General features: G+C 50.6%; 2 protein-coding genes across 6 annotated transcripts in view; one reads left to right on the top strand and one right to left on the bottom strand.

The window, feature by feature from the left end:
* The window catches only part of FAM168A (family with sequence similarity 168 member A), a 243,745-nt gene extending 237,151 nt beyond the window's left edge, over positions 1-6,594 (bottom strand). The window contains exon 1 of the mRNA XM_047693717.1: positions 6,272-6,594. The gene's annotated coding sequence lies outside the window, so the exon portion shown is untranslated. The remainder of the gene's footprint in view (positions 1-6,271) is intronic.
* Positions 1,003-15,860, top strand: PLEKHB1 (pleckstrin homology domain containing B1). 5 transcript variants are annotated; one of them, XM_047693712.1, is made up of 8 exons: positions 1,003-1,527; positions 3,979-4,054; positions 5,163-5,315; positions 5,909-6,011; positions 7,042-7,081; positions 9,669-9,773; positions 13,851-13,950; positions 14,519-15,860. In XM_047693712.1, the coding sequence occupies exons 1-8, from the start codon at positions 1,510-1,512 to the stop codon at positions 14,653-14,655; spliced, it is 732 nt and encodes a 243-aa protein (XP_047549668.1). In that variant the 5' UTR covers positions 1,003-1,509; the 3' UTR covers positions 14,656-15,860. The 5 variants fall into 5 exon arrangements, with proteins under 5 accessions (XP_047549668.1, XP_047549671.1, XP_047549667.1 ...); XM_047693711.1 differs by lacking the exon at positions 1,003-1,527 and adding an exon at positions 2,600-2,749; XM_047693714.1 differs by lacking the exon at positions 1,003-1,527 and adding an exon at positions 2,637-2,739.
* The last annotated feature ends 2,871 nt before the right edge of the window (positions 15,861-18,731 follow it).

Below are 18,731 nucleotides of genomic sequence, written 5' to 3'. Positions count from 1 at the left end.
TCCCTTTGTCAATAGTTCTGTGCACTAGTTGCAAGAGAAACCTGAAAGTTGCTTGTGAGCTTGTTGGTCTCAATACATTTTAGTGGATTAAACAAACCACCTCTCAAAGCCAAGACTCTGGGAGCTGGGATTCCTGCTATGCTAACAGAGTCTCTCACCTGTCAGCCTACACTCTTTCCAATGGTCTACACAGCTCTGGAAATTAAAAAACAATCCGCGGTAATCGTCACGGCTTTGGGGTCTACAAACTCCTAGGAATTATAAGCAAAACGTGATGTGTGTGTGCATTTTTTTCCCTGGGTAGAGCCTATACCTCTTATCAGCTTCTCAAAGACGGTTCGGAACCAATATTCAGAGACACAAGCCAGATGAGGCTGCATTTGGATTCTGTAACAGGATCGGTGGTTTTAGTTTACCTTGCGCCATTCCCTTTTTTCGTCACAGCGCCTGCTCTTTGGGGAGTGTTGGTGGGGGAGTTCTCCCTCTGAAATCCACAGTGCTGCTGGAGAATCTTCCCCTTTCATCTAGTTGCTAAATCCAATGTCATCTAGAAACTGTCTGCACTGTTCCCCCATTCTTCTACGACACCAAACGGCTCTTCAGAGAGGAGTAAGGAGAGTTGGGGAGAGGGCCAGAATCCAGATCCAGATTTTCTGAGGCCAGCTCCACTCCTCCCTCCCTTCCTCCCTCCCTTCCTTCCCTCCTTCCCTCCTTCTATCTTTCCACGGTTCCTCCTTCTCCTTCCCCTCTTTACCTCCCTTCTTCCTTCCTTCATTCTTTCCTTCCTTTCTTCCTAAACTTTCTTCTCTTCCTTCCCCTCTTTACCGTCTGTCTTCCTTTCTTTACTCCCTCCCTTCCTTCCTTGCACCTAGAGGCTCAAATTTTAGCCCGAAGGCAGGGGTGGGACATTCCAGGCAGAGAAAGGCACTGGGTCAGGAAACAGCGTGGTTTAGGAGTGGTGGTTCCTGGGGCTGCACAGAAACGGTGAGCTCAGCGGCTAATAGGATTGGCCCTGGCGAATCCCCCAGCAAGGCACGCGCTGCACGAAAGGACGAAGCGCCAGGGTGATTCAAGGTCAGGATTACAGAAACTCCGAAGCGAGAAGGAAGCTTAAAGAGCCAGGCGGTGCAGCCAGGCTGGGACGGTGGCACTGTCCAGCCTGGCGGGAGAAGGCAGATTTAGCCCCGCCTCGACCGAGGGAGGAGGACTGACCCAGCCCCTCCGCTCCGGGAATCTTAGACAAACGAGACCAAGACCACCTCTGAATCGCGGATGATTTGTTATCCAGCGAACTGAATGACAGTCGGCGACTGAGATAAGTCGGGAAAGTTGGGGAGTGCCTGGAGAGAGAGGACGATTTTCTCTGGGATCTGTGTGCCTCCTCTTTGCCTCCCCCTTCCGGCTCCCACTTGGTAGCATCTTTCTGATCCCCTTATCTCTTAAGGCGCTCAGGGAAATGCCCCCCTGCAGGAGCCTTCTGGGAAATGCTACTCTGACTGGCCAGGAACCATGAGTCCCGCAGCCCCGGTAAGGAACAGTCCTCTGGGACAGGAAGAAGGGCCTAGGGTGGGGTGGGTGTCCCTCTCAAAAAGGGTTTGGGTCCAAGAGCCCTTCAGGCCCCCCGACAGTCCCTGTTCTCTGAATGACACCCTAGGTCTGCTCTTAGGTGGGTGCTTATGGGTTTGAGCTATTCAAGGAAGTGATCATGGAGGGGCAGACCCAGGTGGTAGACACAGAAACAGTCTTCTTTTCCCAGTTGGTCCTCCTCCAATCATTTTATGCCCTAGAAAGATCTTTTGAACCCACAAATCAGACCACCTAACTCTTGAAACCCCCACCCCCAAGCTCCAGCCACTATAAGAGCTGTAAGAGCTCATAAGAGCCAAGCAAGTCATGAGCCTGTCATCCAACGCTTCGTGTTACATCCTTGCAAACCCTACAGCTCCATCCCCTGCCACTCCCCATGCTCTCCCCATCCCTGCACTCTATTTTCCAAACACACTGAAGTACTGGACATGCTTTTGAACTTTCTGATCAGTGCTCATATGATTCTCTTAGCTGTCCCCTGGGAAACTCCTACTCATCCCTCAAGGACCCTTTTTAGCCTCCTCGGGAGGCCTTCCTGAACCTCTTGGGCAAAGTGAGACTCCTCTCCCATAGTTAAATCATATCCTGTGTTTACATTTAGCCTTCCCCCCCAGACTGGAAGCTGGGGAAGGAAGGAGGAAAGGCCTTGTCGGCTGCTTCTTTGTGCCCCCAACTGGCGCCCAGTACAGGGCGTGGCAAAAACTGAGTATTGAGAAAACATGGCAAAACTAGGAGCCTGGCTCCCTCCTCGCAACCTTACTTTTTTTAGAGAGTGAGTTCATGATTTTTAGGTAATGTATTTCATGATAAATGAGCGCACAGATGTCTTGGCAAAATAAAATTACAGGTGCAGCTTCTCACCTGTGCTCTCGGTCAGCACAGGCTTACCGCCCAGGAGAAGCCTTGTACATCCCAGCTCTAGGGCTGCAGACTACAAGTCCCAGAAGCCTCGTGGGCGCCCATCTCTCCCCGCCCACCCCCTCTGGGAGGTGGGGCGGGGCCAAAGGGCGGGGCCCAGGGCTAGCCTAGCCCAGGGCACAGCCTGGGGATTGAAATGCCCCAGGCGTTGTGGGGCACACAAAGCGCAGGCGCAGCAGGTTGGGTAGCCTCAGCATCAAGTAGCGGCGGTTTTGGCAGCAGCACCCGCAAGAGGTGTGGACAGGTGGGTGCATCCAGGGGAGGCTGGAGAGGGAGTTTGCACCTGACCCTCTGTCTGACCAGTGTTAGGACTTGGAGAAGGGAGGGAGCCGCAGGAGAAGCATGGACAAAGTCAGGCCTTCCTGCTCAGGTGTGCCAGCCCTTACTACGCAGCAACAGGTGTGAGCAGGTGGGGGAGGGGTAGAGGCACCCGCTTGCAAGTAAGTCGCCCTCAGAAACAGTGAACCTGGATTCCAGTCCAAGCTCCTTCATATACAGGGACAAGTCATTTGCTGTCCCTCAGTTTGTCCACCTGTAAAACAGGAAAGATCCTGCCCATCTAATGGAGTTACAGTGGAGACAAAGTGAAGTGGTATAGTATGTGCAGTGATATCCGAACTTTGCTGCACATTAGAATCCCCTGGGATCTTTAAAGACTATCAGTGCTCGCCTCCCAGCCCCAGACCTTTCTGATTTCGTTGTTATGGAGCATGACCTGGGTATTGAGAGTTTTAAAATCTCCTACTGGTGTGATGGTTAGAAACTGGGACTGCTGGGCGTGAAGGCAGGTTCCCCTGCTTTCTAATCAGGGAGATCTGCATGAGTGATTGAACTTCTCCATGCCTGTTTTCTGTTAATAACAAGGATTTTTGTGAGGCTTCAACAAGATAATAGATGCAAACACTGAGAAGCCTGCCTGACACATAAGGCTTGGGCAATCAGAGCTGCTTTTGAACTATCATTTTACATACTTCATAAATGCCTCAGTTGAGGTGCAAGTGGGAGGGAGGCTTTTCTTATCATGAAAGTCCCTCATTCATTGCCATGATTTTAGTAGTCTGTGCTGCCAGCATTTTGAAATTCTAGGGTTTCCAACAATGTAAGCGTTCCTCACCCCAGCCTCTACCTGCCTCATAGACACGCCTTCACAGATCTAGAAAAGGAAGCCAGCGGAAGGGACATGGTCAAGGTTATGGAGCTGAGGTTGGAATCCAGGCTCCCGGGCCCCATTCCCACCCCCGCACAATGGGTGGCTGCTCTGCTGACCCCACAAGAACAGTGCTCTCATTATCCTGCTGGAGCAGAGAAGGAGACAAGCAGGCTTGCCCTTGTTTGTTTATGAATACTCCCTTAAAGGTTTCCTCGGTGGCTCCCTCAGGGAGGACCAGGGAGGACAGGGCTGGGGCTTCTCTCTGGGGAGCTGCCTGGGGGGGCTGCTGGTGAGGCCTGTGTATCCCATGGCTCCTCTCACAGGTCCCGCCTGACCCCACCCTGGAAAGTCCTTTTGAAGAAATGGCCCTGGTGAGGGGCGGCTGGCTGTGGAGACAGAGTGAGTGACCCTGGGCCAAATCCTTGTCTGTCTGTACCTTGTCCAGGGGCAGGAGGGGACAGAAGTGGCTTGTTGGGTATGCCCCAGTGGACCATTCTCCCAAGAAACAAGACCCTCTTTCCCCCCTCTCCTCCTTTGTTCATACTCTTCCCACTTTTTGGAATGTCCTTCCTATTTCTGACTGCTTGGTAAATGTCCCCTTCTGTGAGGAGCCTTCTCTGACTTTGCCTCTAACCCCTGCTCCAGCCTCTGCTGTAGCACCAACAGTGTAAGCTCCCCACACTGTTCCCAATGCTTCATACATACCTTCGTGATAGCATTGATCCCCCTATAATAGAACCACCTTTACCTGTGGGTCTTACCACTCCCCATACTGGCCCCAGACTGTAGGCTGCTTAAGAGCAGAGGCCGGTTTTGAGGCTCAGCACATCCACAGCACCCTAGCCCAGGGCTGGTCACAGAACAAGGCTTAGAATAAAATGAAAATGCCTCTGTGCTTTGGAATCTGTAAAGCTCGAAGAAGGTCCCTATGTCTTTGCCCTTTCTGTTAAGATTTTCAATTGTAAAATGGCTGAAGGTAGGGCTCAGGCTTCCAGACCCACCTCTGGCCAGAATCGTGATCTGAACAAGAGCTACCCTGGGTTAGGAGCTCTCCAACGACCCACGACCATACTCACTTCATTCAGTTCAGCAATCACTGAGCCCAGGTCCTGCTGGGTGCCGGGTCTAGTATGGGGAGCTGCGGGCCCCCCAGTCTGGTAGCTACACAAAAGGCTGTCACACAAGTCGGAGATAAGAGATAAGATGGAGGCTCAGATAAGGAGAGGTCTTTGTCCTTGAAAAAACCTGGGGCTTGGCCTTGGAAGCCCCCAAGGAAGGAATCTGGTTATTCATTTACCATTGAACACATCATGGGGTCTCTGTTATGTATTAGGCCCAATGAGAGGCATTGGGTGAGCAAGGCAGAAAGAGACCCTGCCATCATTTCAGGAGGTAGATAGATAAGAAAGGGGGGGGTCACAACAGTGGGGGTTGGGGGTAAGGGGGGTTCCTGCCCCCCTGCAGGCTCTGCTATCAGCCCGCCTAGCAAATGTGGACCATCGTATAGGCTCCATCCTCCGCCGCTGGAAGCGGAACTGGTTCGCCCTGTGGCTGGATGGGACCCTGGGCTACTACCGCGACGAGACTGCGCAGGACGAGGAGGACCGCGTGCTCATCCAGTTCAACGTCCGCGACATAAAGATTGGCCAAGAATGCCATGGTGAGAAGCCCTTTCCCCTCTGGCACTGTGACTCTGGCCACGGCCCTCTCACTACGTCTGTCTGATATCACCTGCATCAGGCTCTTTGCCCCTTCAGAGGGCTTCCACAGATAATGCTTCTAGGCCTCTATCAATGCCAGCTTGTGTGAGTGCGAATTAAGAAATGAGTTCCTTATTGAGTTCCGGCCCTGTGCTGGGCCTGGGTCCTATACTGGGATCACAGAGGTGAGTCTGACACAGTTCCTGCCTTCCAGGTGCCAGGAACGAGATAAAGATGAAAAGAAATAAGGAGGACCAGACAAGTTTAGTAACTGGCCCAGAGTCACACAGCAAATCTCCTCCACCAAGACTCAGTCCACAATTATAATAGGGTCACTGATAGATGTCTCTAACAAGGGCTATAGGCAATGTGGAAAGGCTGAAAGGTTCTAAAGAGTAAAGCAGAATCCCAAAAGAAAGTGTGTGGGATCAGAGGAGGCTGGCAATGGCCTAGATCAGGACCCAGAGGTCGATTCCTATTTTTGTTTCTATTTTACTGGGGGACCTGGGACCTGTGCCTCGTGGAATCTCCGTATGCGTGTGTCTGCCTTTAGATGTGCAGCCCCCAGAGGGCCGGAGCCGAGATGGCCTGCTGACTGTGAACCTGCGGGAGGGTTCCCGTCTCCACTTGTGTGCAGAGACCAAGGATGATGCCATGTGAGTCCTCCCGGAGAGGATAGGGCAGAATGTTGGGGAATGTACCCAGATGCCTCCTCCTGCTGGGCCTTCTGATTCCCAAAGTGTAGGAAGAGGGGAGGGGACAAAGATTGTCAGCAGGGTGGAGGCTGGGCACAGTGCATCTGAATGGCTCACTGTGATTGGTAGTGTACCCAGGAAAGTCCTCACCCAGAATGTGATGGAACCCGCATACTTGCCTCAGGTGCGTGGTCCCCAATCATAGAGAGTCATGTATTTACCTGACAGAGATGTGCTCTCACTTGGGCTGATACAGAGGAAAAGACAGCTCAGTGACATCCATAAAGGGTCCTCCTTCCCACTGTCTTCTGAAAAGATGCCTTGGTGGGTGGCTTTCATCTGAGGCACAGACCCAGATCCGCCTAACTGAGGGAGCCCACTATTGTTCCGGGGACACCCCAATGTCAGGTGCAGGTCCACACTGCAATACGCGGTGTGCCTGCTTCCTCACATTCTTTCCCTTCCTACCCTCTGGCTGAGAGTCAGTCGGCCTTTGCATTGTAGAAGAGAGAAAGAGATGGGGTGTGTGGCAGTGGGGGAAGCTGAGCTCCGGGCAGACAAAGCACAGAGCCGCCTTGTCCACTCCAGCCAGGTGCCATGGCAACCAACAAAGGCCTGATTGTCTAGTGTCCACTGGGCCTTCACAGGCTCTGGGGTCAGAGTGTTGGGGAGCTGTGTTGGTAGGTTTGGGGTGTGGAGGTGAGCTGCCCAGCCCAGGCGTGCCAGAATCTGAAGGCCCCTAGGAGACCACCCAAGCCCAGCCATCTATTGTCTAGACAGGGAAACTGGAAGAAGGGAAGGGTGTGGGCTAAGAATGAATTAGGAGGCTCCAGCTCCAGTGAGGGCTCTGTCCATGTGACTGGGGTGGGAGGGGGGTCACCTCTGTCCATCCAAGGGAGTCAAGAGACTGGTTGAGGAGGAAAGTAAGGGGCCTACATATCGGGGCCTGACCTTTCACCTCCCTCCTTATGCTTTGGGGTTTGCTTTGCAGAGCGTGGAAGACGGCGCTGCTGGAGGCAAACTCCACCCCGGTGAGCAACACCATTCTCTCCTTTTCTCCTTACCACCCCTTCCTGCCATGGAATCATGGGTGATTCAGACTCGGTCTCTGCCTGCCAGGAGTTCTCATTTCCCCTAGATGCAAGCGAATAGGTTTGTGTGGACTCAGACGTGCTGAGTCCTGAGTGGAAAAGGACAGAAGACAGACAACTGGTGCTTGGAGGAAAGGGAGAAAGAACGAGGTGGCCTGTCAGTTGGGCAAAAGGAACCGTCTTTTATTGAGCAGCTATCATATGCCTGGCGTGACACGGGTCCAGTTCTGGCTGCTCGCGGCAGTCCTGTGAGGTGGGGATTCTTATTCGCTCTCTGCAGATGATAAGATTGAGCTTCATTCATCCACACAACATATATTTACTGAGCTCCTACTATGTGCCAGGCACTGTGCTGAAGGGCAGGGGTCAGAGGTGAACTAAGTTGGGAGGTGTAGGCCCTGCCTTCCTGGACTCAGCCTAGTGTGCAGCCGAACGGGAAGCAACTGGGCACATAGTTCATGATTCTGTTGCAGTCATGGGAACTGCTCTGACAGGACGTGCTGCGTGCACTCCGTGTGACCACCTTGGTGGCCTGATCCTGGTGGGAGTTCAGACAAGGCTAAAGCTGAAACCTGAAGGATGGACAGAAATCAACTGGCTGAAAGGGGTGCGGTGGGGTGAAGGGAACAGCTTTCCAGGCAGAGGAACTGCACGTGCAAAGGCCCTGAGAAAGGTTATGACTTTAGCAAGTTCGAGAACAGAATGAAGGCTGGGGCAGCTGGAGATTAGGGATGGAGAGCAGGGGAGAGAGCCTGGCATGATGGGATGTGTTTCCGACATTGGTTTCTGCCAAGAACACCAGAGGGTCATTGAAGGCTTTTAAGCAGTGGGATGAGATGAACAGATCAGACCAGATTTGTATTTTTAAAAAGATAAGTCTGGCTGGTAGGAACAGACAGCAGAGGGTTAAGAGTAGATGCCAGGAGACTAGTTACTTCTAACTAGGCTGGGGCAGAGTTCTGGTGACTGGCTGGAGGTCTGGACTAAGCTGATAAGGATCAGACATATTTAGGAGGTAGTCAATGGAGCTTAGTGATGGATGAAGGTGTGGGTTTGAGGAGCCGCCCAAAGCCCACAGCTCAAGGGTGCCCCAATTTGGCCCATCTGCCTGACTCCATATTCAGCGCCTGCTCCTTCTGTCTGTGGCACAGGGGCGCCTAATCTCATCTAGAGAGAAAGTCTGGGGAGAGGTAGCAGAGAAGACATGATTGTGTTTAGAACCCTTCTTGGGCCTGCATCTGCTGAGGGCGGGGCATCGTGCTCGGTGCCTGCCATTGTTTGTACCATTTAATCTCCCAATAGCCTTGGTAGGGTAGGTACTTTGAGTCCCATTTTACAGATCGGGAAGGTCACCTTCAGAGAGGAAGTGACTTAGCCATAGCCTCACAGTCTTAAGTCAGTGGAAGAACCTGTACAGTACCTTGGCCAGTGAGACAGGGAGGGAAGGGCATCATCTGCATTAAGAGCTGCGTGAGCAGAGGTGGACAAGTGGGGTGTGCACACGTGTGTGTGTATGTGCGCACGCGTGTGCAAGGGGCCAGAGTCTGGCCTGGCTGAACCATAATACATGGAGGGAAAGAAATGGGAGAGCTGACCTCTGAGGAGCAATGAAGGGTATTAAGCAGAGAGGACTGTGGCCAGACTTCAGGGAGCAGACCCCAGCTTCCGTGTGGAGGTTGGATCAGAATCTGGGAGTGAGGAGGCAGGGGCAGCACTCTGCAGGGTGGAGGTCCCCCTGTTAGCTAACTTGGCTCTGAGCTCCAAATCCCCCCGATGCAGGCAAATCCGTCCCACCCGAAAGAGGCCGAAGGAGGTGAGGGCTGACCGTCTGTGCTCTGTGACTCTATGAAGCTGCCTTGTCCCTTCTCTGCCTGTGCACCTTCCCGCCACTCTGCTTCCCACAGCTCTCTGCTCTGACCCTCTCTCCACCTCTCACTACCCCTGCTTCACACACACCCCTCTGGTCCCTGGGCTTGCTCGAGTAGAATGTGTTTGCGCTTCTGTCTCTGTACCAGGGGCTGCCTGGCTCCGAGTGTCCATGCCTGCCCGTGGCTGCTCTCCGTCCTGTGCTTATGGAGGAGTGACCTGCACTTTGTCCCTCCATGTCCTGCAGATTTATACCCCCTCTGGATGGAGGCTGTTCCAGGGAACACAGGGCCAGAGACCCAGCCAGGGGCAGGCTGGAAGGCCAGTGTAGGGGGGAGGTGGGTGGGAAGGTAGATCAGACCTGTTCTGTCCTCCCTGGAGACTGGGAGCCTCAGCAGCCTAAAAGAGGCGAAGTTGAGCTAATTCTGGAGACTCTACCGATCCTTCTCTGTGTATCTTTGGCAAAGTCACTGCCCCCTCTGAGACTCCCTCCATTACCATGGGCTGAAGAGGAAGAGGACAACTCTTCCCCCTGACCAGCTGACAGAGGGGGCCGGTAGGGCCTGTTAAAAGCTCTGAGCTGCTCCAGATATAGAGGGCCTCTGACAGCTCCTCCCTCCCTCCCTCCCTCCCCCTTCTTGGGTTTCTGTGGCTTAAGCAGGCCCCAGCTGGAGCCACGGTCCCTCCCAGGAGCCGCCGAGTTTGCCCCAAGGTCAGGTGTGTGACCAGCTCGTGGAGCCCCTGTAAGGTTGAGAGGCGGATCTGGGTAAGTGCTGGCTCAGCTCTCCCTGCCTCTGTTCTGGCCATGAAAATGCGCCTCCAGAACTGGGCTCAGTCGCCTCCCTTCCCTGCTCACAAACGTTCCATGGCTCCCTATCACCCACAGGATACCACCCATAGCCCCATTTTCAAGGTCCTCAGGATCTGGCTTGGGCGAGTCTCGTCTACCACATCTCCCTCCTCCCCTGTGCTCCAGGTGCTCTGCTGTTTCCTCTGTTCCCAGCTGTGCCAGACCCATTCCCTCCTCCCAGGCTTTGCCATTCTCTCTGTGCCATTCTCTCTGTGGTGAAAACTCCTAGTTTCCTTATTCACCTGACAAACTGATGTTTAGCCTCTAGGAGCCACTTCAAAAGCTGCCCCCTCCTCAGGGAGGACTTCCCAGACCTCCACTCACAGCCTGCTGCACTAAATGCTTAGTATTGTCTTCTTAGGCCTGGGTACAAGTCCCTGTATTTTGGTCTCTATTCTCCCACGAGACCTGGGACTTGCTCCAAGGTAAAGACCAGGTCTAATCAGCTCTGCACCTAAGGTGTCTAGCACAGTGCTGGGTATACAACAGGTACTCAATGAGTGCTCAGTGATCGGGACAGTCTTTTGACTCTCCTTATTCCTGGTGCATGGAGCTAGGGCAAAAGTGGGCCTCAGACAGTGTTCACCAAATGAGCGAATGAGTGAATGACCAAAGGGAGGAAGGAGGTGGGAAAACCCTCTGTAATGGCATCACTACCGCATATCATAATTTAGTCCGTATTTGTCACCCTTCCCCACCCCAGAATCTCTGGAAAGCAGGAGTGGGGGATGGATCCTCTCTCTGTCCCCAGTGTTCAGCAGGGCATGGGGTGGGTGCAGGGGAGGCCCCTCCTCTTACAACCAACTATGAATTCCTTTCATGGCACAGTGGTGCTCAATGTGGCTGTGCCTTTGAATCAATTCAGGACTTATAAAAAAAATTCAAGCATTCAGATCCTACCTCTGGATGCTCTAATTCCATAGGTCTGGAGTAGGGCCTTGGAAATCTCTGGTTTAAAAAACTTCGGGTAATATCGATGTGCAGAACCACTGAACCGAAGTGCCAGGCCCATGCAGGTCCGGTTGCATAGACATGGCTCGGCTGGATTCTCATTGTGCCTTAGAATGGGCACTGTGGGCCAGACTGTTCCCATCTGCAGATGTGAAAACTGAGGCTCTGAAAGGCAATATAACTGGGCCAGGTCACTTGATTCATCAGTGGCAGGACTAGGACTTCTATCCCAGCATTCTGAGTCCTCCCCCTTGCCTGAACGAGGATATAAGTGTTTTAGGCATCCCCGTGTTTAAAGCGGGGATTCCTAAAATGGGATTTAAAAAGCTATAAACCAAGTAACAAGACCTTTTCTGAGGGAACGGTTGTATTTGTATGTGGCCCCCTGACTGGCTGACCCTATACTTGCAAAAGGGGCTGGGCTTTCAGGGAGAGAGAGGATCAGGGATCAAGGCCTTAGGTTCTATCCATGAGGTCTCCAGATGATCCCCTTCCCTGTTGCCAGGCGACCCGCCTGAGTTTTCCTCTGGGCCTCCCAAGACCAGAAGGTAGAAACAGGTGCCGCAAGGGATATGAGGTGGTGTTTTCCACTCTCTCCAAGGCCCAACCGCGCCCCTGGCTCACTGTGCAGCTACTGGGCAGGTGCAGGCTCTAGACCTCAAGTCCTCTACAAATAAAAGTGGGGATCTGAGTGTTTGGTTCTCTGTAGGCCCTTCTAGGCATGGAGCTCAGATCCTGGCCACCCTCTATTAGAAAGCCCAATGGATCACCTTTAGGGGAGAGCACAGTGAGGGAAGTCACTTGAGACTGAGCATTGATTGTCTGAACCTCCTGCATTTCCCTGGGACTGGTCATTGTCCCTAACTTTAGGCTGGACTTAGAGCTGGGTGACTCGCTGGTATTTGACTCACTTGAGATTAATTCAATCCATTAGACACCTATCATGTTCGGAGACATGATTAGACCTTTCTTTATGGGGTGGGGGGTCTCCCAGTCCGATGGGAGACATACACACTCGCAGGGATACAAACAATGACACTGTAGAGTGATTGGTGCTGTGATAAGGGGAGTCTAAGGGCCCCATCAGAACCTGAGGTTCATGGAGGGTGATACTTGGGTTCAGTCTGAAAGAGAAGTTAGGTAGTTAGATGAAAAATGGTGAGAAAGGCAGCCCCATCAAAGAGAAATGGCATGGAAATTTGAAATCACAGGTGTGCTTGAAGAACTCCCTTTATAGCCAAACTTTTTTTTTTTTTTATTCATTCATTTGAGAGAGAGAGAGAGACCACAAGTGGGCAGTAGGCAGAGGAAGAGGGACAAGCAGACTCCCTGAAGTCAGATGCTTAACCGACTGAGCCACCCAGGTGCGCCCCCATAGCCAAACTTTTTTTTTTTTTAGATTTATTTATTTATTTGACAGACAGAGATCACAAGCAGGCAGAGAGGCAGGCAAGAGAGAGAGAGGAAGGGAAGCAGACTGCCTGCTGAGCAGGGAGCCCGATGCGGGGCTCAATCCCAGGACCCTGGGATCATGACCTGAGCCGAAGGCAGAGGCTTTAACCCACTGAGCCACCCAGATGCCCTTATAGCTAAACTCTTGCAAGAGTTGTCATGACATGTTGATTCCATCCTTCACCTCTCAATCATTCTTCAACTCTCCATAGCCTAGATTCTTATCCCAACCACGCCACTGAAAAATGTTTTTTCAAGGTTACCCACAGCTTCCAAGTTGCCAAAACCAATGGCTTAATCTCTTAGCACTGGCCAAAAAGATGGACAGAAGAGCATATTTAGAAGTTAAATCATGAGACCTTCCTGGTAGCTGTTGTGATGTGGAAGACAAGTGTATGAAGACAAGGGTGCGGACCTGATGTCTTGGTTTGAATGCATGGTGGTGGCATGTAGATAAAAGCACTTATAGAAGAAAAAGTTTGGGAGATGCAAAGGTAATGACATCACTTTGGGATTGGAATTTAAGACACCTAGACTTCTAAAGGGAGTTGGACCATTCAGGTGTGACAGCCAGTTAGAGATATAACGTGGAAGGGGGGGCTAAGAAGAAGGGAGCAGGAGAGAAGGGGACCTGCCCCCTCTCCAGGTCTGCTCCCCTTGGGATAAAATGAGGGGCTTGAATTCGGACCTTCCATTTAATTCAGCATATATTTATTGGTTCTTGCTATGCATTAGGCCCTGCACATAACAGAAATTAATCAGAGTCCTTGCTTATAAGTAGCTCACATTTGGCATGCAGGAAGGAAAGGCCAGGAGGAAAGACGGGGGAAAAAGGCACTAGCAGAGTCCACAGAGAACTCAGGAAGAAAGGATTTTTTTCTGAAACCAGAGGGTTTCCTGGAGTGGGTGGCTTTTGAGTTAGTTAGGCTTTGAGAAGTTGATAAAATCCTAACAGAGAGACTGCATACCTCCCTCCCAGAGACAGCAATGACCACTCTTTTCTGAGCCCCCATCCCCAGCTCTGTGGTAATGTGAAGATAATAGTGTCTGCAGTAAGGACTAGAGGAAGTTACACATGTGGACACCTCCCTCGGGGCCTGGTACATGATAGATGCTCGATAATACTTTACTTTCCAACCCTACCCTTCCTTTTCTTTCCTTCCTCCCCAACCTTTTACTTCTGGGCCTGGGGCTTGGCCAGATGCCCCACCCCATGATGAGGAGAGTAGAGAAATCCACTGGATTTCTCCAAATGGGACCATTGGAGAGCTGCTACCAAATAGTAGACTGTGTATGGAAGTTGGGAGCCATGGAGAATTTTTGATTAGGGGAGTGCTAGCTAGGAGGCCAGGGCAGGAAAATGGGATCACTGGGAGCTGGATGTAAGGGCTAAAGTTTTAGAGGACAAGGACCATGGACCATGTGGAGGAGGCAGGGCCTTTTTCCAGGAGCTTGCTGGTTCCTAGGGAACCATTTCTAAACTCGGGGAAGTGGTTTTGTGGGTCCAGAAGGACCTAAGCCGGGTGTGTTGGGGGAGGAGACCAAACGGGGACAGACTTTCCAGGCAGTTAACCCAGTCGAGCTCCTCAGGTGCGTGTCTACAGCCCGTACCAGGACTACTATGAGGTGGTACACCCCAACGCGCATGAAGCCACATATATCCGCAGCTACTACGGACCGCCCTATGCAGGTAAGTATCCCGCTCGGTCCGCCCCCTGCCCCATTCCATTGCCAAGCCCCACTCTTGTAGTGACCACAGATTTTCCCAGGCGGGACCCTCCACTGGGCCCTCCCCTACCGGAAATTCGAAATATCTCATGGACCAGCGGCCCCCACGCTCCATAGATCTGACCTTTCCTCTCAAGGCCCGCCCTTTTTCAAGGGCTGTCCTGTAATACCTGTTTCTGAGCTCGTCGCGACCCCTGGTGGCTAAACGTGGGAACGGCCGCCTCCCGCCCGAAGGGCTGGTGGTTGGGAAAGCCCACCCTCTGGTGTGTCAAGGAGGTTCTTAAAGATCCCGGAGTTTTCTCGCTGTTGCACCCTAGACCTGCAGCCTCAGAATGTCCGTAGCAGATTTAAGGCTTGTAAGCCTGGGGAAAGAGTGCAAGTCCTTTCCGAATCAAGGCCTCAGTTTCTCCAACTGAAGTGTAGGAGAGTAGGCTCAGCCCCTTGTCCTGGGTTGGGCGTGAGTCTAGGGGAGGAGAGGGACAAAGATCTCTCTGCTCCTAAGTCCCCAGCCCTCACGGCTCTCTCCACAGGCCCCGGCGTGACGCACGTGGTAGTGCGGGAGGATCCCTGCTACAGTGCTGGCGCTCCACTGGCCATGGGCATGCTTGCTGGGGCTGCCACAGGTGCAGCCCTCGGCTCGCTCATGTGGTCGCCCTGCTGGTTCTGACCCCTGGGGCTCGGAGTGTGGACCCTGCGCATAGACCAACAAACCCCTGTTCTTACTTGACCCCACCCACCGCTACTCTAAGCTCTGCCATACTTTGGCTCATTCTTCTCCATTAGCCGCTTCTGGACTTGGATCATCCATCCCACTCCCCAACACTATATTGGAAGAAGCTATCATCCTAGGCGCAAACATAGCTCAAAATCCTTGTATCTCCTGCCAGACACCCCAGAATTTTGTTATAGACATATATGGACAGGTTTCCTGCAAATACACCAGGACACAGAAAACACAGTTCATGTGACTTCAAGGTCCCATGTGCTGGAGACACAGGAGTCCGGTTCTTTCCTCCAGCTGCTCCAGGGTTTGTAGGAAAAACAGAAGTAAATAAACACTTGACAAGGCAGACTTATCCATCCTTTGGCCCATGAAGGTAAAAGCAGATGAAGGTAGGCTAGGAGTAGGGTTGTTGACAAGAGTGCAGAGCAGTAAATATCATGGCATGTCCAAGGACTTAAGAGTTCATTTAGGCTGAGGTGAGGACTGGGATCAGATCATGATGGCCCTCCAGGCCAAAGAGCTTGCTGGATAAAGGCGAGATGTAAGCTCTTTGAAGGGAAGTTTCATGATTGTGCCTATAATGAATATATTGCCTGTTTTGCTAATATTGACACATACTCAAATCCAAAACACTCTCTGAAGTTAGCCCCATCCTTTCCACTATCAGCTTCCTGGGTCCCTTGTTCTTTCACTGCTCAGAAAACATCTATTCCCTATGTTAGGCTGCCTGGGGCAGCAATGGAGCTGAAGCTGGGGTCTCCTTGCTGGGGGCAGATGAGCTCTGTTTGGAACCTCCAGCCCTAGGATGGTGCCTCCATCAGGAAATGCATTCCTGGTCCCCAGGAACTTGGACCTGTCTCATAACTGTGGCTGTCAACCATCTCAGGCTTTGTCTTTTCCCTTCACTCTGGGGGAGATGGCAGTGTTCACCTCTTGGGCCTGATCCACTGGGAAGCCTCACACGTGCCTTCCTGTCAGGTGGCCCAGCAGTCTCTCCATTTGGCTTGCTTCCAGTTTCTTTTCCCATTCTGTACTAATAGAAGTGCTAACATCCTGGCCAGTAGCCAGAGTAGCCTGCTAAGTTCCCTTGTAAACAGAAGTCTCCAATGGCCTTGCTGCAGAGACTAATAAAGATGTGATTGGCTCTAGCCCTGGCTCTGGCTTTTTTATCTATAAACCACATCCTGCCCTCCCCCCCCCCCCCCCCCGGGGCCTTGTTCCCCCTGGGGACATTTCAGTGACTCAGCACCTACTAGTGCCTTCTTTGGTGTACTGGGAAGAATGTGTAGATTCTGCGGGCAAGTAGAACTGGTGACAGCAATGTTAACTGAGCATTTTGGGGGCAACTCACTTAACCTTTCTGGATCTTGCTTTTCTCACCCATAGATAAGGTGGAGGTTGAAGATGGCCATCCCCAAGGGCTCAAAGGGAGAGGCTGTATCCGGGTTTCTGCCATCTGATCTGTTGGGTGATCCAGGTTTTGCCCTGTCTGCTGAGAGTCTGGTGGTGTAGGGGTCTTTTCCAATAGGTTCCCATCCTTCTAGAGGTGAACAATGAGTTAGTCTCATAGAAAGCAGGTGTCTAGGGAAGGAAACACAACCATCTTGCATCAGGCCTTTGAAGGCTGCAAGTAACAGAAACTCCCTGCTCAAACTGATTTAAGCCAAAAAAAGGGAAAGCACTGAGTTATATAACTGAGAAGTCCAGAAGCTGTTTGATGCAGGGATTCAAACAGTGTCCCTTAGACTTTGTTTTCATCTTTACAGCCACAGGGCTGGCTCATTCAAAGGCTCCAGTGACATTTAGCAGCTCCAGACTAATGCCCTTCTGGGGTCAAGTCTAGCCAAGAGAGCTCTTCTTCCTCCGACAGTATGAACAAAAGTCCTAGGACTGAAGGACCTTAGCCCAAATTGGGTCCTGTGGTCATCCATAAGCTATGGTGATCTGGAAAAGACAGCTGAAAACAACAAGGCTTAGAACAGGGGTGGAGTGGTGTCCCAAAGTAAGTTTGGGGCATCGTTGCCAGAAGTAGGATGAACAGATAAGAACTAAGTGGCAAAAGCATAGGGTGTCTGCTCCAGCCATATCCCCAACTTTAAGTTGGTGTCCAGAGACACCAACTTAAAGGGAGGCATTAACACCAATGATTCAATGAGTTAGGTAAGTGAGGGAACATGGCAGAGTGGGAGCTCTGAGGAGAGGTATCCAACTCTGCCAAGGAAATAGGAAAGCTTCTGGGACAGGAAGTAGAAACTTAGGATGAGCCTTCAAGGATGAGTAGGAGTTTGCCAAACAGGGAAGGGAGGGAGAGTTTTCCACACCACAAGAACACATGGAAAAATGGCATAAGCAATGGCCTTAGAAGACGCTGGTCTTGAGAACACTGTGAAGTTGTCAGTCTGATGTCACAGATTGCATGGTGAGGAGAGATGGTAGATGAGGCCCTATTATAGAGAATCTCCCACAGCTGGGTTAAGGGCTCTTTGTTCCCCTATAGCCTCAGGGCTACCATTTATCATAATCTTGATGATGCCCTGATTCTTTATACCCACCCCACTGAACAGGGCAAGACAAACACAAATGGATGCTTCAGGTGCAGTTTGCTTCAAAATCTCTCCACCAACAGGATGATAGCATGATTTTTTAATCTTCCAGCTGTTCAGTAGACAATTATTAAATTATTCACACATACATTAAGACAAACATTCTCAGAAAACACAGTCTGACCTAGAAGTGGCTTATGGACCACATCTGGCTCACATATTCTTTGTTTGGTCAATACAGTATATTTGAGAAGTTTGGAATTAAAATGTGATACCACTACATACCTACCTAAATGGCTAAAGGTGAAAAAGATAGACAACAGTAAGTACTGCTGTAGAGCAAATCGAAATCTCACATGAGTGTAAATTGGCACAACTGTTTCGGAAACTATTCAGTAGAGACAATATATGCCTACCTTATAATCCATCAATTATACTCCTCAGGTACACCAAACAGAAATGTGTACATGTTTACCAAAAATAGTAAGTGCAAAAGCATAAAAGCAATGGAAAAAACTCCAATTCTAGAATAGGTGGATCTATGACATGTTCTATTCACAAACTGAAATATACAATGAGAATTAATTACCCATAAGTATATGCAAAATTGGGAGTGAATCCAAAAAATAGAACAAGGAGAGTGGATGGGAGGTGGGAAAATAGAGTTCATACTGTGGCAAGTTTTCTCTATTTTATGTGAAGTACTACAATATTAAGTGTATGCTGATTAAGTCAAAGATGCACACTGGAAAAAACAAGTGTTGGTGAGAATGTGGAGAAAAAGGAACCTTCATGCACTTCTGGTGGGAATGCAAACTAGTGCAGCCACAGTGGAAGACAGTACAGAGTTTCCTCAAAAAGTTAAAAATAGAAATACCCTATGATCCAGTAATCACACTACTGGCTATTACCCAAAGAATACAAAACACTAATTCAAAGGGATACAGGTACCCCCATGTTTGTTGCAGCATTATTTACAATAGCCAAACTATGGGAGCAGCCCAAGTGTCCATGGTAGACAAATGGATATAGAAGACGTGACATATATATGCAATGGAGTATACTCAGCTGTAAAAAAGGGAAATGTTGCTATTTGCAATGACATTGATAGATCTAGAGAGTATAATGCTAAGAGAAATAAGTTAGTCAGAGAAAGGGAAATACATAGGATTCACTCGTATGTAGAATTTAAGAAACCAAACAAAGGAAAAAGAGACAAACTGAAAACCAGACTCGTAACTATAGAGAACAAACTGATGGTTATCAGAGGAGAGGTGGGTGTGGTGATGGGTGAAATAAATGATGGGGACTAAAGAGTATGCTTATCATGATGAGCACTGAGTAATGTACTGAATTGTTGAATCACTGTATTATACAACTGAAACTAATATAACACTGTATGTTAATGATACTGAAATTAAAATTTAAAAACTTAAAAAAAAAAAAGATGCACATTGGAATCCTATAACAACCACT

Source organism: Lutra lutra, chromosome 10 (assembly GCF_902655055.1).
Source record: "Lutra lutra chromosome 10, mLutLut1.2, whole genome shotgun sequence".
Classification (NCBI taxonomy): Eukaryota; Metazoa; Chordata; class Mammalia; order Carnivora; family Mustelidae; genus Lutra; species Lutra lutra.
The sequence above is the reverse complement of the archived record's forward strand: the minus strand, read 5'-3'. Positions and strand labels throughout refer to the sequence as shown.

What these genes read in the sequence shown, in the direction of transcription:
- PLEKHB1 (XM_047693711.1), top strand. Translation starts at nt 2,642, where the DNA reads ATGCCCCAGGCGTTGTGGGGCACACAAAGCGCAGGCGCAGCAGGTTGG. An exon ending in GATTGGCCAAGAATGCCATG is followed by an intron (nt 5,316 to 5,908) that starts GTGAGAAGCCCT and finishes GTCTGCCTTTAG; the next exon opens with ATGTGCAGCCCCCAGAGGGC. An exon ending in TGGAGGCAAACTCCACCCCG is followed by an intron (nt 7,082 to 9,668) that starts GTGAGCAACACC and finishes TGGCTTAAGCAG; the next exon opens with GCCCCAGCTGGAGCCACGGT.